The sequence below is a fragment of the Alosa sapidissima genome, chromosome 3 (assembly GCF_018492685.1).
Source record: "Alosa sapidissima isolate fAloSap1 chromosome 3, fAloSap1.pri, whole genome shotgun sequence".
NCBI classification, from domain to species: domain Eukaryota; kingdom Metazoa; phylum Chordata; class Actinopteri; order Clupeiformes; family Clupeidae; genus Alosa; species Alosa sapidissima.
Genome location: NC_055959.1, coordinates 20,253,298 through 20,275,085, shown reverse-complemented (window position 1 = coordinate 20,275,085; position 21,788 = coordinate 20,253,298). Strand labels below are relative to the sequence as shown.

The window sequence follows — 21,788 nt, the reverse complement described above, 5'->3', positions numbered from 1 at the left end:
CTGTCTTTTCACCTGAAACTAAAACAAATGTATGAGGTTTGCTGAAGTTATTGTGTGAAAACTATCCACACACATCATGTGAAATAACAGCACAACACAAGTAATGCAAAAAGCCATAATACTTTACTTTTCAGACAGAGTATGCGTGCAATGACAGAACAGAATGTCTGAGTTTCTTAACATAGCCTGAAAATAAATATCCAATGTCTTTCCGTCTACACAATTTTGCAAAAATCCATTCTTGAGGGGAATAACCCTAGCATTGGCCACAAACCTAAGTTTAACTACTTTTAAAGTTTAAATTACTGGCAAGCCCATTTATAAAATCATAAATTCTTCATGATGCCCTACCCTGTGGAATAAGAAAATGCCATAAACTGGCTGAGATCACTCACAATCACTTCACAACATTTTGGGGAATCTTTGTGTACTACATAAATTCTCAATAAATGGGCAACTTTATTTGTGACACTGACTCTCCGGTAATCACTGCACATTCAGCTCTCGTGGCAAGACTACCCCCAGTGGTTAGTCTTCAGCTCTTCTTCTTCAGAGAGATTTTGCTCTTTCCCTTTTTGCTCTCAGTCTTGTGGCCGAGCTGCTTCAGCATCTTGATTGGCTTAAACTTTCCAGCAAAGATCCTCTGATCATTTTCTTCATTTCTATGGGAATCTGGAAGGGTAAATAGAACAACATAAGATGAAGACAGCAAAGCTTCTAGGTTGCCTATATTTCAACGGGATGAATAGAAGTTATAGGAAGACAGGAAGAGTGGTTTGTTTCATACCTCTCTTTTTGATCATGTCCTCTAACAGCATGTCCTCCTCTTGTTCTCTGAGTGAAGTAAACATAACTCAGTAAAAAGCCACACATTGTAACGTATTGTCTGCAAATAGGTATAGAACAAAAACAAATAACCTATCCACCTTATTCTTGAAACCGGAAATCCATCCGGTTTTCATCTTCCGTCCATTCTATTTACATTATCAGTGAAGTCTCAGCAGGCTAACTACAATATGCTTCAACTTATATTTCTTTCGAAATGTTGACAATTCTGCACTCAATATGGATATTCTATATGACTGACAGAGAAATATAAAGTTTGCTTTTATATGGCTTAGGATATATCAAGCACTGTCTACTGCCATATTAAAATCAATACAACTCAGCTTTGGCCGGAAATAGAAAACCAGATTTCTGAATACTGAGGTAACATGGTGACACCCATTTTGACAACCCGTTTTTTGTTGTTGATGGAACTAGTCGTTAAATAAACTGCATGTTATAGTTGGCTCACCTTTGCCGGTCCTGGTCCAGGCTGTTGATAATTTGGTTTCTCTGTTCAATGATGGTGACTAGGTCTGACATCAGCTGCTTCTCCCTGGCCTCGTCATCCTTGCTCCAATCTTTCTCTGATCAACAGACATGGTTGAAGAAAAATAAACACAGAATACTCATTGAATAAATAAATAATATTTACACATGATGAAGGATGGATGCATTGCTGTGGTAATGTGGTAATCACCTGGTTTATTGAAGAGACATCTTAATTCATATTCCACATCTGACTGCCTCTCCTCCAGATTCTGCTGCTTTGCCCTTTAAATGTATATAGAAAAAAAAAAGTCAACAAAAGCTACATTGTGTGGAAATCTAAGAGCCTTTTCAGTGTCACATAGTTTGCCATGACACTATGGGTCCTACTTTAAAAGACGGGCAAAGTGCAAAGTCAACCAAAGTGTCTGCATGAACTAAACCTACTGTGTGGTGTGTGGAAGGATTAAGCAGACAAATCAATATTTGTGCCTATAGAATCTTGCTCATGGTATCACATTTGCAAAGAGATTTCCCTCATTATCAAATTAGCTTTAGTTGGACTTTAGACTTTGCACTTTCCCCATTTAAATTAGGGCTCCATGTGTCATGACATACTGTACTGTACTGTACTTTTTCCTCTACTGACTGACTAATTTGGGTATCATAGTTTTACAACATATATAATATGAAAATGATTGAAACAGATAATGAAAATACATGTTGTAGAGCGTCCACAGCACGGCTATTTCCCACATCAGATCCGCAGAACTTGGCTGGATATAATTAGACAGAGAACTGATACCTGTTTTCTTTTCGATAGGATACAGGATTTACAATCATGAATGAGGAAGACAAATTAGAAGTGAGAACAAGACCATAAGTGAACACCTAACTGGGGCAGTGTTATGTGTCGCTGTGTGGTTCCCGTTTCTTGAGGATCCAGTTTTAGACAAACATTTCACTTCCAACCATACGGGAACAGAAAAGAACATACAGTGGCACACTGCTCCTCCTCTTGTATGTTTTGGTGTCATGGGTACGCTGGCGAATACGTCGCTCTGTCTGGCATCTTTTGTGTTTGTTATTTTTTTTAAATGTATTTGTCATGTCTTGGTGTCACAGGTACGCTGGTGACTACGCCGCTCTGTCCGGCATCTTTTGTCTTATTGTCTTTTGTGATGTGTCAATGTCTTGTATGTGGAGCGCTTTGGGTTGCAATCTGTGCATGTTAAATGCGCTATACAAATAAAACTGACTTGACTTGACTCTTAGACCAAATCTGACGAAGCCTGTAGGCTCAAAACATAACCTTGGTCTGAATAATAAAAAAAAAACTTAAAAGGCGAACTATGCAGGTTTTTTAGCTTAATATGCAGGTTTTTTTAGCCTAATTTACCTTCACTTAACAGCTTCGGAGTCATTGGAATGGTTATATGACTTTTCGGGTTAAATGGTGGCCGTCTCGCTTTCTCCCTAGCGTCTGTGAGTGGAAAAACCACCCTTGCAACTATGGGCCGGCGGCCTCAGTGTCAGGAAGTGTAACGGAACGAGTGTAACGGATTGCTTTGCTGCATTTAAATACACATACACGCCAGGCACCGGCTAGAACAAGGTAGCGATGGAGTTTCTCAGACATTTGTCATGACAGAGCCAGCGAAAAAGAAACCTAGAAAACAGTGAGGAAATTGCCAATACTGCATAGTTTCTCTTTAATGGAGGAGCAGTGTGCCAGATTTTGTGTTTTCTGTTCCACTAAATTTATTTCTGAGCACCTGCCATTGTGGATGGGCAGACTTTTTCTAGTCTTGCCACCACAGTGCCAGGCAATGTTCATTTTTACGGTAAGCAGAATATCCTGCCGGGGCATCATAGGGTTTTGTGCACTCACATGTAGACCAGCTCAGCATCTCTGCGCACCAGCATGTGTTTCTCATGAATGAGGGTGAACCAGTTCACCAAAAGGTCATCCTCTTTTTCTGAACAAAAAGAGAGAAAAAAAATCTATGTGAGGAACATTTTGCATGACTATCCATAAACATACACTCCTGCTCACACAGACAAGATATAAAGAGAAACAGGGTGTTGAGGTGGCAAAGGCCGGTGTGCACAAGGCTGCAAACCAAGTGTAGAGGATGTGGCATGTGGTAAACTGACATGTGTTCTGAGACAAAATGCAGGAAAATACAAGATACAAAGTTGCATGGCACGCAACTGCCCAACAATTTTAAAACAAAGTGAAACAAAGGGAGCTCCATTCACACAGATCCAACCAGATCGAGGCTCAAAATACTTAACTCAGTTATGACCAAACCAAACTGATCAAATCAAACTCAAAACCAAATCACTGAATGACTGTTTATGAAGCTATCAAAACATCCATCTCCTCTTCACCATTGTGACAGTTTCTGAGGCTCCTCTCCAGCTCCACGCCTCTCTGTTCCAGGCCATTCAAACGCCTCTCCAGCTCCCCTCGCTCTGTCTGTAGGTCTTTCTTCCGGAGGTGCCGGTCGGTCTCTACCTGCAGGCATTCAATCAATCGGCAGACACTTGTAGTGAACTAATGAACTAAATGTCCAAATTGTGACAAAATCCTCAAGATAATAAAGGACTGATGTGATGATAAAATGCAAAATTAAGCTCGTTTGCTCTTTTGGTTCCTTGACAAGTCAAATAAAGTCATCAAATTAAACAGAGATGAAGACCCTATGCCCACCTACCTTTCTCTTGATGAGGGGAAAACCATGGCCAGGCGCTGCAGCTTTAGTGGAAGAGGAACATGACGCACTGGGAATCTCAGCAAGGGATGTCGTCCTGTTGAAAGGGTTTTCTTTGCATGTGCGCTGGTGGGCAGACGGAGATAATGTCACAACAACGTAACTAAGGATCATTCAACAGAACATGTCATTATAACCTGAAACATCACAGTAATCAGTGAATGTCCTTACCTTGTTACGATATGGTTTAGTTGGTGGTGGTGGAGGCTCTCTGTCTCTGATCAGACCATCAGATGGCAACTGTTGAGTAGGCTGTGAATGACTCTCAGTGTTTCTGTCACTACATGATGCACTTGGTGGAGTGGAGGATGTGATATCTTGGGTTGATAACTGCACTTCTGATAAACTTTTAGGGAGATCTTGCTCTTGGCAAACATCAGTCTCTGAAAGCATCTGGGGTGCTGAGGCCAAAGCAGATTTTGGCAAACTCTCTAATTCAGTTCTGCCAGCAGGGGATTCTAATCTGGTAGCCTCAGGTACGGTGACTGCTTTAGCTAAATTTAGCGTACACACTGAACCAGCAGTCTCAGCTAAATCTGATACACAAGAGGAACAAATCGACGGAGCCACGTTGCCCGTGCCATTAGTCTCAGCTAGTGGTTTCTCAAGACATTCTGTTTCAGCCATGTTTGGTGGAGCATTAGCTTGGACTAAAGGGCAGTCACCTGGTGAGTTAGAGTCTTCTGCTGAGCACACCACCCCTCTCTCTTCTGAAATGGATTCCCCTTTACGTGCGGGTGGTGTATCAGTGCATTCAGCTGATTGGGGGATGTTGGCCTTTGAGGTTTGGTTGTCATCAGCTGACCTTTCAGCGTTGGCTTGGTCCCATACACTGGTGCCACACCAGGTCTGGCTTGTCACCATGGTCACCTGCACTTGGCTCTCATCTCTCTCCGAACACGCTGTCCATGTGTCTTTGTGTGATCCCTCAAGACCTTCACTGACATCCTCCTCGTCAAATGGATTATGAGGGGAGAGATGGACAGCCTTCCGCCTTGACCACATCTCACTGAGGAAAGGGACAGAGCAGGAGCGAGGGGGCTCTGGTGGAAGAGGGACTGGAGGAAGTTTGGCCCAAGGTCCAGGGTGAATCAAATCCAGCCAAGGGGGACTTTTTGGCTTCTGGTTTTCACTGGACTTGTCAGAGCTGAAGAAGAAAATTTACATGATGACATGAATCGACATGATGATTCCACACGTCTTTAGATTATGTAACTCCAGGCATGAAAACATGATATGCCACTTATTTACTGTTATGACAGTGTATTGAGACCATGTTGCATCGTGATACTGCACTTTAAACAATAAATTAATTGATTGATTGATTGATTGATTGAGGTCACGAAATAAAAACACCATCATTTTAGTGCTTCAAATAAACAGACCTTCTTGACACACTGAAGCCTTCCTCTCCAGACTTGGCTTCATGATCTGAAAGACCGAGAAAGACACAAAAAAGTCAAACATGAGTTCAACATTGTTTACAACACTACCTTTCGGATGGCAAACAGTGACGGTAACTCACTCTCAGACAGAGAACGGTTCATCACTTTAGCAGGATGTGCCCTGGGTGGTGGCCAGGGGGGATTAGACCTGCTGGACTCCTGCTGTCGGGCTTTCGCCCTCCGTGGTGCTGGCACGGGCCGGCTGTTTGTCCCTGACTGACCAGCTAGTGCGGGAGAAGAGCCAGTGCCTGCACTAACTCCGAGCTTCTTTGTGTCAACATCCATGAGCTTCTGTTTTTCAAGAGTTTGTTTTCCTTCTGCCTTTTCTGTTTCTACCTCCTTGTCAGGAAGTGATTTCTTTTTATCGTCCACTTCGCCACTGTATTTGATGCACTGTTTGTGCCCATTTGTGCTCTCGGGCAACTGGCTTTCGCTTCTCTTCTCTTTGTCCACCTCTAGACTGTGCTTTTCAGTGAGGCTGGTTGAACAAGGCACGTCTTGAGTCACTCTCTGAAGAGCTTCTCCTGGGTCTGCAAGGCTATGCTGTTTAGGGAGGCCATTTGGTTTTTGTATGCAGAGGTGTGAACACAGCAGCGAGCCAGCCTCATCTCCCTTCCTGTATGATCCTGGGAAAAGGGTGCTGCTGCACTGACTACACCTGAAGTACATCACAACAACAGCAAAATTGATTAAACTACTTCTTCCGCTATGCATAAAGCAGTAATACAGCAAGTTACTACAAACATTTCATTCCCCTGATCTTTCATAACACTTTAAATTCTATATTACTATTATTATTATTATTATTATTATTATTATTATTACCTTAACTATCTGACCAGCAAAATAGGCAAGTCAGTCAATGAGCAAAGTGTCTCGTGCATGAACAAAAGCTTTTGTGTGGTTTATGGAACTGTGAAGTTGACCCACTGATGCTTAAAGGAGAATTCAGGTGTGATATTGACCTAAAGTGTATTGAAACATGATACCGAGTGTGAACGTATGTCTCATAGCCCATCTCGGCTTGTCCCCTGCACTCCAAAATGTGGCGCTAGTTAGCCAATGCTACCAACAGCTTTTTCAATAGTGGTGCTTCGGCATCGGGCTAGCCATGCAAATAAATCACTGTTTTACACCCATTTACGAGGCTCAATGTATCTCCACACTTCATTGGTAGACTTCCGAGGGCCCTGACATTTAAAACGAGACATTGAGAACTTTGAAAAAGCACTGGTAGTTTACTTACAAGACGATTTATACAGACAGTATCTTCACGAAGTTTAGCGTTTGCAGCCATCTTGAATTTAGTCACGATAAGTCGAGCAACGAGTAAGAATGAACAGGTATGATAAGGGATCAGATTCCAAAAATAATTCAGTGGAAATGCATGGATTCCAGTTTCTTCCAGTAGCAGCAAGTGGAATCCATGCATTTCCACTGAATTATTTTTGGAATCTGATCCCTTATCATACCTGTTCATTCTTACTCGTCGCTCGACTTATCTAGCCCGATGCCGAAGCACCACTATTGAAAAAGCTGTTGGTAGCATCGGCTAACTAGCGCCAGATTTTGGAGTGCAGGGGACAAGCCGAGGTGGGCTATGAGACATACGTTCACACTCGGTATCATGTTTCAATACACTTTAGGTCAATATCACACCGGAATTCTCCTTTAAGCCTAGGATCTTGCTCTTGGTATTAAATTAGTGCATAGATTTTGCCATGTTATTAAATTAGCTTTAGTTAGACTTGTTTAGACTTTGCCCATTTTTTCATTTAGGGCCCTTGAAGTGAGAAGATCTGTATAATATGAGAAACATTTTCCCCCAACTCCTACTTGAAGCAGCTTCGATGGTACAACTTTCCATCCACGATGTGTCTCTGTACCAGGTGAACTTGCTTCTGGCACGCACTGCACAAGTGGCCTGGAGCTCTGCTGCTGGTCTGGCCCTTCCCCTTCCCCTTCTCTGCTGAGCTCTAACAGTGCCAAGACCAGAGAGAGGGTCATTCTTCTAACAGACTGTTTCACAATGAAATTAACAACCAAACCGTTGGACATGGTTGATAACAGAGTAAAGAGTAAAGCAAAGTTTACTTTTGTTTCGTAAACAACCTCAGATACCTGGAGCCCTTTCTTCCCATCTGTGCAGGTGCTTGGGAGGCTGGACATCAGGAAGTTGCTGAATCCAGCTGAAATTGTAAAAGATACAAATACCAATACCAGAATGCATCTGGGGAGTACATCCGCTGTATTCCTTTACGATAAGTGCATGAATGTGTCCATTCATTCTTGTAAACTAAAGTTCAGGGAGTTTACCAATAAGTGTGGAAAAGTGTGCATCCTGTACTTTGGACTGATTTCAAATAAACACGCATAACTTGAAAGTGCAGTCCAAATGTTAAGGAGGTGGACCATGGATCAAATGTGAGCAACAGAACAGTCCCACCATGTTATTCACTTTCACTTACAGTACTTTCTGCATTCATGCCAAAGCCAGAAAGGAAGAGTCGGCCAATGTCAGCAGTACAGTACACAAGCACAGTCAACCTGAAGTGCCTTCTGGGACTCACCATCAGATGTCTTGGCAAAGTAGGTGAAGTACTGGGAAAGGTAGGTGATGACACTCAGCCTGTCAGGCACCTCTGGAGACACCATGTCAGCAGGGTCCAGCAAAGCAGGGATACCTAGATGTGTCTCAGCTACTTCGAAGGCCTGGTATCACAGGAAAAAAGGGGTAAAATGTCAGTGTCAAACAGGTCTTTAACAAGGTTATTTCAGAAAGACTGACAGACAAAAGTTAGGCATCTTACTCTAATAAAATCTACATTAATCAGTGGATCACGACTGTCCATGATGTTCAGTCAGATCCTTCAAAAAAACTCACCAGGCGATTGTTTTCATAGCCTTTCTCCTTTGAGAGTGAATGAAAATCTCTGTATTGAGAAGAGCATTATGTCAGTACACGTGGCGTTAAACAATGAAACAATAGATGATTTTGTTTTCTCACACAGGGATATAACCAATTAGGTCTTCAGACACGTGACACTATCTTACAATAGTAAAAGTATTCTTAAATTGTACAGAATTGCAATGTCTAGTAAGATGCTGAACTAGGCAGGATAGGGAAAATAGGGAACCTGAGGGGGAAAAAAAATACTGTAGCCTCCACGTGGAATTTGTTGGTGGGTGCTATGTGAGCAGGATTGTTATTCTTTACGGAAGACTTAGCTACAAATCCTTAGTGACAGGCAAGCTCACATCCTCGGCTAAAGATTAGTTTGGCATCCAATAATGGGCTATGTTAAGGTCATGTGTGGGCGTCTAGTGAACACAATTATTTAAATATACAGCGTGGGCAATTAATGTTAGGAAATTATCCTTAACGTGTGAGATTAAGTTAAATGTATTGTGTTAATTACAGCAAAATGCATAACTTTCGCCAAGAACATGCCCAGTGTATTAGGCTAGCCTCGGTCTCTCAAGGCGCATGGATACTTACAGCAAGTCTGGTCTGTGTTTGTGGATGATAGCGCAGAAAGCCAACCCATCTTTGAAAGAGGTGGTCAAATCCCTAATTTCCACATTGGAATAATGTTCACACTGTAAGCGACACCAATCCTGCAGAAGTTTCTGGGACCCCATATCACTTTAGAGAGCGTTTGCCACGTCTTTGAAGAGCAGCAGAGCACCCAGCCAGCTACTGTAACGTTAGGTGACACATTTGTTGACATCTTCGGCATAACATACCGTCATGGTAAAGCCCGCACTCGCAAATGCGGCTTGGATAAAAATAAATGCACCAAGATCAACAATATTCTTAGAAATGTAGTTCAGCCTTCAAAATGTTCTGGATTGTATGAGCTCAACACACCACAAATATTCAGTCCGGCCATTCGGAGTTCTTAGCAACCGATCTAATGTTGACAACAATCGGTTTCAATTTACAGTCAAATAAATGAATTGCATAGGCCTACTTAACGCAAATGTAAGCTACCTACCGACTTCCGTTAACAGAAACAAACACTGCTTACTTTTCTACCCACGCAACAGACGACAGGCTACAGCACACGGTGAATAGTGCTTTGTCGATTAAAGTTTCTAAATGTTGCATGAAGATTCAGACTTCCTTCCGACGCTGTAGGAATCTACAAATCTACAGTAGGCTAATTCCCAATGGACACATAGCTTCTACACGCGCAAAATCCCAAAATTCAAAACAATATCGTATGACTTGCAGAGACCGCAGAGACCGATTTCCTCGAACGACCAGTAGGGGGAAACAGACATCTCGTTTTATCTGGAGGGGTGGGGGAGACATGACATTAGATTCTAGATCACTACACTACGTGTTCACATGTGAATTTAATTAAATGTACTAAAACAGTGCAGCAGTTATCGCGTTTATGCGCCTAATGAATTCTGTAAAATATCAACAGCCAAAACCCACATAGGCCTAAAGAAGATACTCTGCAGCTTGAATGTTATTTTTATGCCTTCACTAAGAATAAAATTCAAATTACTACTACAAAGCTTGATGGAAATCTTTATTTAAATTTGAAAAACGTAGACACATAGCTTCTATAGGCTAACTCAAGATACAAAATTTAAGAACATAGTCAAAGTTGGTTACAAATTTGTTCTTGTTATGATATTTAACTGAAAAAGAGAGATCAACTTTAAAAAACTGCAGTATATCCTTACTGTCTGAGGGAACGCTGAAAAAATGCCTGGCACTGAACAGAATCTCAATGAAAACAAGTATTGAAGCTTATTGTTTTGGTCAAGATGGAAAACAAAAATCATGAATTTTGTATTAGTACTTACATGTTACAGGCCAAATATTAATCTTGAAATGATCCCTAGCAATCAAGTCATTCTGATTCAATATTCATGTCTCACCATCATCCAATTTAGAGTCAACTAAACAACAAAAGAACTGACTCTATGAAACAATAAGACATAACCATGTATATCACCTACATTGGTACATTCTTAAAGGACAACATAATGACCGTATTCAGTTCAAAGATTTCAAACCACTTTTACCCAACAGTAGAGCCAAAAAAGGGTAAATAGCATCACTAGACAAAATCTGACCAAACAAAACAAAAATACAGCCAAAATACAAAAGATAAAAAAAAAAACAGCTGATGTCTGCTCACTAACGTCATTTCACCGCTTTTCTAAATAAATGTATATTTATACACAACCTCTCCTTTTGTCAACAGCGTCACTGAATTAAGAGAAAAGCTCTGAGTGTAATCTGCAGAGCTGCATAAATCATGATCAGGATGGTGGGAATCTGTGTCTCTGTACTGTAATATGAGGCTCGGAAAAACAAGAATGTACGACTCGGAGAGACGCACTGCTATCTCCTCTGGAACACTGTTATCTACTTCACGGTTCTGCACTGTGGGCTCTCAGACACATTTCAAGGTAGGGGAGAGATGCAAAACAGGGACTTGGTGGAATGTCAACACATTCTAACCGCTGCACACCCCAATAATCACAGCTTAACTGAACGCCTCACTCCAAGTAAACTCTAAACATCATTACTTCCTTGATGGGGGTGGGGGTGGCGGCGGTGCAAACTGGTAGGGTCCACCCTGACCCATGAGGCCCATCATTGGCTGAGTGGGAGAGAACTGCTGGGCCATGAGGGGCTGTGGCCCGGTGACAGGTGGCGGGGGGTTGCTCGATCTGGCCCCAATGTTCCCAAACTGACCCTGGGACTGGCCCGACTGATCGGGCACTGCACCTCCACTGGTCGAGCTGCCCCCTGATGGAGCACCTCCCCTGGAGTTGTACTGGCTGCTGCCACTGCTGCTACCGTAACTGCTGTACTGGCTGCTGCTGCCGCTGTAAGAGTTGGAGCCGGAGCTGTAGCTGTCGCTGCCGCGCCCATCCCTGCCACTGCGGTCGCGGTAGGACGAGGAGGAAGAGGAGGAGCGGTCACCTCCATCACGTCTCCCGTCACGACCGAATCCGCCGCTTGAACTGCCATTCCCACGGCTGTCCTTGCTGCCGCCGCCACCCACCGAGCGCATGCGGCGGTCACACTCCTCCTGGTACATCAGGTTAGGGTTGTTGGAGTTGGAGCCGCTGCCACGGAAACGAGATCGCCCACCTGGAGAATGCAGTAAGGCAGGTGTGCATGCCTGAGTGATCGAACAGATGATCTTAAAAGTACAATTGATAAGCCTAAGAGAGACTCAGAAGTCTGCTATAAAGATCCTCAATTAGTTAAAATTAGCACTCTCTGAAGCAGAGAACATGATAACAGTTCTTGGTACCTCCAATGGCTATTAATATCATGATATGTCTTTGTATTCAATAGTTTTTCCTTCAGTATTATATTTTAAGTAGGCTTTAAGCACCATTTCATTTACATGTGTTTTTTCCTATATAGACATTTAAATACCTGCACCTGAAGATAAAAATGAACAGCAAACAACAAAATAATTTAGTAGCAATCATATTCCATTTCATGTCCTGTCTGCACATCTTTAATATTCAGGGATACAAACACATGTGTGGTGAAAAAAAAGAAAGTAACACAACCCCCCGCCGCCGCCGCCGCCAAAAAACAAAACAAAATAATCCAGTCTAGGATAGGCCCAGAAATCTATCTATTAAAGTCATTCATTAAAGTTTTTCCACAAAAGGAAACTCAGCTGCTCCTGTGCCCTGGCTGCACCCAATCAACTCACCTCCTCCACCGCTCCCACGCCCAGAGTCCACCAGCTGGAGGAGTTTGGGGTTGATGGCCTGCCGGGCCTCCTCCAGCACACGCACCAGCTCCCGGGCCTGGCGCAGATTGCCAGGTGTGAAGAAGGTGTAGGCCGTGCCTTTGTTGGTGCTACGAGCTGTGCGCCCGATGCGGTGGATGTAGTCTTCGGACGAGTTGGGATAGTCGTAGTTGATAACAAACTTGACATCCTCCACATCTTGGGGTGTGGATAAGGGGGGCGGGAGGTGAGGGGAGGCAGCAGGAAGGTGGTAGGGTTTTCATTAAGCAAAAGGGAAGGAAGATAAATAGATGAAATTAACATGAGCTACACACATCACGGACTGATGTGCACTTCACAAGATTGTGCTTTAGGCTACGGACCCACTAAATAATCACTGAAGTCTGAATTGAGAACTTATCAATAAATGTGGTTTGGACAGTATACATTGGGTCTGAACTTTAATTACCTCACAAATAAGTGAAAAGACATTTCATATCTACTTGCTGGAGAAACCTGACTATTAATAAGCCTTGCCACAACCAATTAAGTTAAAATGAATAAATACTTCATTGATTGCTGTCCATTTCCCATGAGCATTAATCCTTCAAATCCTCAATTCCAGTGCATTATGAGTTAGGGAAATGAGATTACTTTAAATGGTGAACGATCAAAGCATGGTAGAAATACCCTGAGACCGTGTTATTCATGGATAAGGCAGGTTAATTTGGCTGTTTGAGACCTATATTGCAAAGACCACCATCGCCATGTCTAAACACTAGTACTGTTTGGGTCAAAGTCAGGTAATTCACAGATGTTCAGAATCAGGTTGAGACAAGAGGTCCACTAGCAACTATTGATTTGGGGACGGCCAAGGTGGAAGACTGTTGTATTACACCTTGCCACCAGGTGGGGACAAAGGATTGTTGGACAAGACAAGTCTGTTTCTCATTACAACGGACAGAGGGCTCTGAAAGCACTGCTAGAGTCTCCACATACAACTTCTTTGGGGACAAAATGAACATTTTGAAGGTCAACGCACAAAATGGAATTTCAACGGGGTAGGAGGGGGTTGAGGTACTTACCCTGGATAATTGAGGTTTCCTCTGGCCCCCAAGACCAGTCCTGGGCTGTTGGTAGGGGTTGGAGAGGTGTGGAGGTAGCAAATACCCCCATGTTCGCACCCTTCCATTAAAACCCCACTCCACAACCCTGGACTGGAGAGGCAGGGCCAAACACTACTATTTTCATTCCTCTCTCTCTTTTTATATTCCTTTTTCCCTCGCTCTCATTCCAAACATAAATCTGACTGCCATAAAGCTGCCGTGGTAAAATGTCAAAGCTGTGTTTGGATTTTTAGCCTTCTATCCGACTATAGTGAGGAGACAGCAGAAAGAGGCCAATGGGGATCCATGTTCCAGACCCCCACCAGGCCCTTCCAGGCCAGGCAGAGTCTCCAGGAGCCCAGGTCTTTTAGTGTTGAGTAACAAGAAACAGACAGTAGGCCATTAGTCCACGGTAAACCCAACCGTGTGACGGACTGCACAGAGCGTGAAGGAGCGGAGCGAAGGGCTGTTTTTGTGATGAGGGAGGGGGGGGGTGGGGGGGGGCATTGGTTAATCTATCAAATGGAGATGAGTCATGGGTTTGCTTCTCTCCATTTCCCCCCCTGACACGGGGATTATCCAGGCATGACACACACACACACACACACACACACACACACATACACACACACACACACACACACACACACACACACACAAGGGGACATTCAGAACTGAAGAGTAAGGAGGATGACTGTGGAGGGTGTGTGGGGGTTTGTCACATGACCGACAAGATAGCATAAGAGAATTAGACAGAGAGCAAAAAGAAGTCTTCAGAGAAATGCAAGAGAGCTGAACAGAGAGAGCGACAGACAGGAGCAGCCAGGCAGGAGAAGAGCAAGTTGGAGTAGGGGACAGAGAGAGAGAGAGAGAAAGAAAGAGAAAGAGAGAGAGAGAGAGAGAGAGAGAGAGAGAGAGAGAGAGAAGGAGAGAGAGAGGGAGAGAGAGGGAGAGAGAGATAAATGGAGAGAATGATGAGTAGAGAAAACAGGGAGGGTAAAATAACTGAAGAAAACGGGGAGGGCGCTAAGGAGAATGAGTGAACGGTAAAAAGAGAGGCTCCTTCAGGCCAGGACTCCTGCCGGCCAGGACCAGACATGACGCCCGCAGAGGGAGAGGCCAGCTCAGCACAGCCAGAGGCGAGGGTGGGGGTGTCAGCGAGGGAGCCGTGCAGTGGGAGGCCGCAGGGGGGCCGACCAGAGGGGGTGAGGGGCCTCCAGCGCGGCGACTGCTGGCTGCTCAGCTTGCCCGCTCTCTTGCTGTCTTCTCGTAACGCACCACCTCTGACTAAACCACTACACCTTACTGGGATGATGCAGGAATGTCAATGGCTTGTATCTTAGCATAAGGGGACCCTCAAACCACTATGCCTGACTGTTACTACACTAAAGTAAGGTATGTGCCCAAATAAGAACCTACTGGAGTACCTCATAGCTAATAAAACTTGAATGGAAATGGCCAGCTACTTGAGAGAAGCATTTCTGCTAGATAAAAATCTAATTTGCTGACACATACACACACACACTATGACTGCACATGGGGTAGTAAAGTTCTATTTCCTTTGGCAATGGTGCGTTACCTTCATAGCAAGGTGCTGGCAAAGCTGGAGGGAGGTCACCCGCCTCCACGCCCCTCTCTCTGCCCTCTCAGCTGACCGGCCCACCACACCCCAGCTCTCAAAATTTGGAATCCCAGCAGCGTCCCTTTCTCCCCCCCAAGGGGTCCCAGGCAGTCAGCCCCCTGGAGGGGGGGAGAGTTGACAGGAGCGCGTTTGGTTCTGGGCGGGGGGGGGGAGGGTTTTTTCGGTGAGATGGCTGTTTTCAGGGATAGCTAAAATCAGGCCGTCTCTCTCCCCTGTTTTCGCTCCGCAATTCTGGCTTCGATTAGTCATGCCTAGGTCCGGCCGCAGGCTCCCATGGGCCTGTGCGCTTCTAGTGCCGGAAGAGAGACTTGGAAACAAAATAAAGAAACAAACAAACAAAAAATGAACACAGAAACAAAAATAGGTTAAAAATCTACAAAAGGCATCTTTCTCTGTACCCCTTGTCTAACTTAGCTCATATGTGGCTGAAATTAGCTAACTTATCCCACTCTACACCCACTTACACTTCAGTGCAACACTTTATCTATACTCTTCAGCTTGAATGGAGCAATGGCATCCTTACAGTAGAGTAACATCAAGAAGTGGAATCTAGTCTGACGCTAGCCTATTCAATAGACAGCAAAGCCAGAATCAAGAACATCACGCAATCATGTCTTAAGTTCCAGTAACTAAGCAAACAGGTTTATACCACTCCACGCTGAAGCAAAAAAAGGATGTGCTATTGTAAAATGCAAGGAGATAACATCAGTTTAAACCAGGTACAGGCAAGTACCTATGTGTGTGTGTACATATACACGTATTGTGGTATGTAATCACAGAATCAATACTCAAGACATACCCAAACCACGAGAGGCCACGTCAGTCGCAATGAGAATGGGGGCTTTTCCACTGCGAAACTCTAACAAAAACAGACAATACACACATCACTATTTCAACAGACTTCAGACTTCTGTTATTTGAATAAATATTATAATACTAAATTTGCAACACTTTTATTCCAGGTTAATAAGATATGATGCACACATTAAGCAGTAATTTAAATAACAAAGTTAGCACTCCATTAGTTCCATTGCCAGACGCTTAACCCAATCCCTACCTGAGAGCACCCAGTCTCTTTCAGGCTGACTCTTGTCACCATGGATGCACATAGCAGGCCATCTAGGGAGAAGAAATTGAAGGCCTTATGAATCTCATGCATTGTGTGTTTGTCCCGAGTCGTGCTGAGGCCAAAGTATTTATGTCCAAAAGGCATCCAATTAGGGGAGCACAGAGCTGGAAGTTGATTCTGACTCACCCATCTCGCCTCATGCGCCGCGTCAAATCGTCACATCGTTTCTTGGTCTCCACAAAGATGATGGTCTTGTTTTCTTTCTCTGCCATTATCTCTTCCATCAGTTGAAGCAATCTGTTGGTGAGGATAAAGAGAGAGATCATTATCATCATTATCAAACATCATTGCTATCAGCTATTTTTAGATATCTCCACACTAGATGCAATAACAGTAACATGCTTTAAAACACACACAGTACACCACACTAGGGGTGTCACAATTTTAAGTCTCAATCTCGAACTTCGAACTCAAATGCAGAATCGACGATGTAGCCACAGTCCCTATGTCAGGTCCAGCATGTATGCCAAAACGCAAAAAAACACACACACACGCGTTTAACTGCGGCGTCAACACTCCTGCAGCCTGTAAAAAAAAAAAAAAAAAAAACGACCAAAATCGAAGCCCATCTTTCTACTCTGAAATCACCGGAGTAAAAGTATTTTGTCATTCATTCACGTTAAGACTAACTTACTCAACTCAGTAAGTGAAAAGATGATCTAGTTACAGTCCAAAATTACTTAAGTATAAGTATATAAGTATATATACACTCTTTTGATCCCGTGAGGGAAATTTGGTCTCTGCATTTATCCCAATCCGTGAATTAGTGACACAGTACACAGCACACAGTGTACACACAGTGAGGAGAAGCACACACTAATCCTGGCGCAGTGAGCTGCCTGCATCAACAGCGGCGCTCGGGGAGCAGTGAGGGGTTAAGGCTGGACTGTCATTGGTTCATCTGCGTTCTAAGGGTGGCGCTTAGCGACAGGTCAATTGTTGTGTCTGCCTGTTAAATATGCTCAGTTCAATGTCAGTCTCAGAGTCAGTCAGTCTCAGGCCGATGCCAATTATTAAAAAAATGCCAAAAATTGGCCTGATTAATCAGCCAACCTCAAGGGCACTTCAGCCGTGCCTACTGGTCGGGGTTCGAACCGGCAACACTCCGGTTACAGGTCCGAAGTGCTAACCAGTAGGCCACGGCTGCCCAATACTTGAGGCATGAAATGCACATTGATAAGTGCATAATCCATAAACACTAACCTAGGGTCTCTTCAGAGTTTGCTGAAGAAACAGTCAAATTATCATGCTGTGTTGTTTCATTTCACTATGTTCACGTCTATGTTTAATGTTTGTTTTGTTTACAACCTCGCAGTTGGAACGGTTTCAAAATAAAAAGCTGTTTTAAAATAAAAGCCCCCCAAAACAGAAAAGAAAAGGCCAAAAAAAAGTTATCATAAGGAAGGCATTAATAGTAATATTAAAAAAAAGTTTGAAAATCGAATAGAAACGTGACTTTAAAATCGAAAATTAAATCGAATCGAGGATTTGGAGAATTGTGACACCCCTACACCACACATGCGTACACACACACACATAACGATGATGTACCACAGCAGAGATGTACTGCAGATCAAGGCTTAGAGGTGACTTACTTGCTGTCCTTCTCGCTGTCCATACAGACGTCAACAATCTGCAGGATGTTGTGATTGGCACTGAGCTCCAGGGCACCGACGTTGATCTGAACATAGTCCCGCAGGAAGTCCTCGGCCAGCTGACGGACCTCCTTCGGCCAGGTGGCACTCCACATGAGGGTCTGTCTGTCAGGCTGAGAGCCAACAAGACACCAAGACTAAATATTTTTTGATCGAATATTTGGTTGGCTGATTAATCAGGCCAATTTTTGGCATTTTTTTAATAATTGGCATCGGCCTGAGACTGACTGACTCTGAGACTGACATTGAACTGAGCATATTTAACAGGCAGACACAACAATTGACCTGTCGCTAAGCGCCGCCCTTAGAACGCAGATGAACCAATGACAGTTCAGCCTCAACAGACTCGGACATAAGCTCGAACAACTCCATAGGAAACAACAGGGAGGAGGCATAAAATGACAAATTAATAGTTATTTATGGAGTTTATTTCCTAAAAAAACTTTCCTAAAAAATACTGATAGCCGGTACCGAGTGGCTAGTAAACGAGGGTATATTTCATAAACAGCAGCCTACACAGGACGCATCTCGCATTTGCAACAGCTCGACGTAATGTAGGCTACTAAGCCAACAATGTGGGCACAGTATCCAGGTTCCCTGTTAAATCCCAAGATGAAAATGCTCATTAGCCAACTACTATATTCTTACTACATCGAATGTTAATATAGCCTAACACTCAGTCTCAATCTTCAACCAGCTAGTTCTAGCATTAACGTCAGTGTTTTTTGCACAGTGATCTGGCTACTAGCCTCCACTTTAAGCTTGTCACTTTGTACACATTTTAAAGTTTTGGATATACCCCTCCATATCATAATTAAGTCCCTTTTGATTGCGTCTGGAGGAAAGTAAATCCTTTATCAACCAAAACGTCCTTAAAGCCTGCTGGGTCATTCCACATCAGTTCAACCAGGGCCCACGCACTTAGGTCTCAAAAAATTCTGAAAAAATTACCAGGTGTACCTATGTTACCCAGGAGACACACTGTAAAATTACTCTTATGTAAGATCAATACTTTCCAAGATACAGCCAGTTTTATAGGGGGAGGGGGTGTCGATTTTGCTCGACCTCTTTTTTTTGTCAAAGTTCACAAGCCCACAGCGCAAGAACTAAACCATGTAGGAGGCTCAAATTGTGCATGCTGGTACATAAATAGGAATAGTATGTAGCAAAATCGTCACGTTTGGTCTGTATAATCCTGCATGGTCATAGCTGTCCCTCAAAGTTGATACAAATTTTATTGGAGTTTTTGGCTGGGCTCTGTTTAAGCCTTCAGAAGACATATTTTTACTCAACATAGGCTCTTGATTTATTTTTCTTACTGAGATAAGTAGAAACACTCTCAAAAAAAACAATGAACAGAAAATAAATCCCTTCAGGGTCTGAACAGCAGACCTCACAAGTCTGAAAAATCATTTTGGATATCATTTTCAGAGCACCCAAACACCTTGTGGGAATATACAAAGATTTTTTAAATAGGTTTTTCTTTATTCTCCATGATCCCTTCTTTTTGAAAACACCCATTTGAATTGTCTTATGCAAATCTTTCTTTTTTATTTTCCACCCTGAACATGGGCAAAATGCCCCATTGCCGTGGAGGATGTCTGTGTCGTTCATTCCTCCCAGCTGCATGGCTGAGACTCATAGCTTCACAGCTTACCCAGGAATACTTTCTAATTTGAATAAAACTTGCGCGATAGCTATGCTCATCTCATGTTGTTCGTTGAGTCACACCTCAACCCGCCTCAAAGCTAACGCTGATTGGACGTTCGTTTGGTGAACTGCTCCAAATTCTCTTTAACGTAAAGTTGCCAGACTGATCTGCGAGTGAAACCCTGAAGCTCGCGAGATCAGGATGGTCTCGCAAGGCTAATGATATTTTACAATATATCCTAAATGGCCTCAGAAGTCATCGCTATCTGTAGCAGATGTGAGTGCATCACAATCAATGAAATGCAGTCATATCAGAAGAACGGCAAGTAAAGTTGTTTTTATATTGGACACAAATTCATCCCTCGTAGCAAGTGCTAAATTAATTTTTTGCATGTGTTGAATATTCAACGTCCAATATAAAACCAACTTTATCACGGTATCAGTGGTAAAAGGTTCAGAGAATGTCGCTGCTGCTGGACATTAGTTAAATGTCGAACATGGTAGCCTATGCTGCCAATTCGCGGGTCATCTGACATGGAAATATGCAAAATGTATGACTTTCTGGCAAATAGGCAAAAACAATGTGATGTTAAAGTTTGCAAAATAGTGATTTTGGAAAACTTCCATATGAAGAACAGGACCTTCAATACATGGCCACAAGATTGAGTGCAACATAAAACAATGATCGTTTTAATTTTAAAATCCTTATTAATGTCAAAATGTTACATCAATGAGTCCCTCAGTGTGCTTGCACTTCCCAGGGGAGTGACCCTGCAGGGCAGCGAAGGGCAGTTCTGGGAGTTCTGGGAAGTGCAATTCTGGGAGTTGGCTTTCATCCACATAAGCCAAAAATACACTTTCGGCTTTTTCTCGGTGAAGAAGGCACTGACTTCAAAAATGATTTCACATTTCTACTACATAAATGACCCAATTAAAATTTACATTCATCTTCCCAGCGGTGAAATACTCCTTAAATTCTCTCTGTGATGGTAAACAACATAACAAGTTTTCGCTCCATCTTACCCTTATCTGATCAACAATCTTGCGGATCTGGGGCTCGAAACCCATGTCCAGCATTCTGTCGGCCTCATCCAGCACCAGGTAGGTACAGCGACGCAGGTTTGTCTTGCCCACCTCCAAAAAGTCAATCAGTCGGCCTGGCGTTGCAATGCATATCTCCACACCTGAGAACAGAGCCAGAACAAAAGGGTCCATCGGGGTTTAGAGGCTGTACTTGTAAGTATAAGTATAAGTATAAGTATATATACTTTTTTGATCCCGTGAGGGAAATTTGGTCTCTGCATTTTAACCCAATCGGTGAATTAGTGAAACACAAACAGCACACAGTGAACACACAGTGAGGTGAAGCACACACTAATCCCGGCGCAGTGAGCTGCCTGCTACATCGGCGGCGCTCGGGGAGCAGTGAGGGGTTAGGTGCCTTGCTCAAAGGCACTTCAGCCGCGGCCCACTGGTCGGGGCTCGAACCGGCAACCCTCCGGTTACAAGTCCAGAGTGCTAACCAGTGGGCCACGGCTGCCCTGAAGTATGCACCTTCTTTCCTACATCTTATAAGGCGTGGAAATAGACACCTATGCACTAGGGTGAAATGTATCTTAAATGTATAGAATTCCCTTATTTGTTAGCCTGGCGGGCCATCCTATATCATTGAAATGTATAGTCTGGCATCGACCCATTCACCTCGCTTAATCCAAGGGGCAGGCAGAGAATTGTCTTTCAAACTGCCTAGGCATGCAATAGGCCAGCGCTACGACCATATCCGTATCTGGTCGGCAAAACGGCAAATACATCCTTCTTCGAAAGGAATGACTTAAGTGCATTGTGTTGCTCAACTTTCAAAGAAAAGCACAAGTCCAACTTCTCCAAAGTTGACGCCAACGCCGATTCAAACAACCGCTCTTCGTTCGCCATAGCCACCTTCCTTGTTGTTCACCGTCGCAGGACTGTCGTTATCCTGTTAAGCCCGCCTTAAGACTCTCTAACAAAATAGAACGCTGTGATTGGATGAGGTCCACGGCGTCAGCCAATAGAAATCCCTATAGTTTGATACTAGACGTACAGGCTGAGCAAATTAATTTGCCGCCGCTAGGGTGCGTCTAGATTTCTAGGCTACTTATTTGTGTCATATAGGTTATGAGACACATCACCTCTCTCCAGATCGCGAATCTGTGGGCCCTTGGGTGCTCCTCCGTATACACAAGTGCTCTTGATGCGTGAGGATTTGCCATAATCATAGGCCACCTGTTGGACCTGCTGAGCCAACTCACGAGTTGGGGCCAGTACCAAACACTGCAGAGCAACAGAAGAGGAGAGTTTACACA

The 21,788-nt window shown here is 43.6% G+C and overlaps 2 protein-coding genes across 5 annotated transcripts in view; both read right to left on the bottom strand.

Moving 5' to 3' along the window:
* Positions 1 to 104: 104 nt before the first annotated feature.
* Positions 105 to 9,957, bottom strand: LOC121706247 (MICAL-like protein 1). Of its 4 annotated transcripts, XM_042087820.1 has the most exons (16): positions 9,568 to 9,957; positions 9,036 to 9,236; positions 8,421 to 8,469; positions 8,107 to 8,248; positions 7,631 to 7,725; positions 7,373 to 7,512; positions 5,617 to 6,194; positions 5,477 to 5,522; positions 4,263 to 5,238; positions 4,035 to 4,157; positions 3,709 to 3,835; positions 3,206 to 3,293; positions 1,526 to 1,599; positions 1,298 to 1,412; positions 788 to 834; positions 105 to 672 (listed from the first exon to the last, which is right to left on the bottom strand). In XM_042087820.1, the coding sequence occupies exons 2-16, from the start codon at positions 9,176 to 9,178 to the stop codon at positions 536 to 538; spliced, it is 2,880 nt and encodes a 959-aa protein (XP_041943754.1). In that variant the 5' UTR covers positions 9,179 to 9,236; positions 9,568 to 9,957; the 3' UTR covers positions 105 to 535. The 4 variants fall into 4 exon arrangements, with proteins under 4 accessions (XP_041943754.1, XP_041943753.1, XP_041943755.1 ...); XM_042087819.1 differs by having other exon boundaries at positions 9,036 to 9,957; XM_042087821.1 differs by having other exon boundaries at positions 7,649 to 7,725; positions 9,036 to 9,956.
* A 106-nt stretch (positions 9,958 to 10,063) lies between these two features.
* Positions 10,064 to 21,788, bottom strand: part of LOC121706250 (probable ATP-dependent RNA helicase DDX17) — a 13,636-nt gene continuing 1,911 nt past the window's right edge. Inside the window, exons 6-13 of the mRNA XM_042087833.1 lie at positions 21,615 to 21,756; positions 20,470 to 20,630; positions 17,737 to 17,909; positions 16,268 to 16,378; positions 16,070 to 16,131; positions 15,812 to 15,871; positions 12,247 to 12,483; positions 10,064 to 11,663 (exon numbers count right to left, since the gene is read on the bottom strand). Coding sequence (XP_041943767.1) covers positions 11,089 to 11,663; positions 12,247 to 12,483; positions 15,812 to 15,871; positions 16,070 to 16,131; positions 16,268 to 16,378; positions 17,737 to 17,909; positions 20,470 to 20,630; positions 21,615 to 21,756 — 1,521 coding nt within the window. The 3' untranslated portion in view covers positions 10,064 to 11,088. The remainder of the gene's footprint in view (positions 11,664 to 12,246; positions 12,484 to 15,811; positions 15,872 to 16,069; positions 16,132 to 16,267; positions 16,379 to 17,736; positions 17,910 to 20,469; positions 20,631 to 21,614; positions 21,757 to 21,788) is intronic.

Coding starts and splice junctions, on each gene's coding strand:
- LOC121706247 (XM_042087819.1), bottom strand. CDS start 9,178: ATGGGGTCCCAGAAACTTCTGCAGGATTGGTGTCGCTTACAGTGTGAA. Junction 3,836..4,034: donor TTCCCCTCATCAAGAGAAAG/GTAGGTGGGCAT, acceptor GAATGCCTGCAG/GTAGAGACCGACCGGCACCT. Junction 673..787: donor GGACATGATCAAAAAGAGAG/GTATGAAACAAA, acceptor TTACCCTTCCAG/ATTCCCATAGAAATGAAGAA.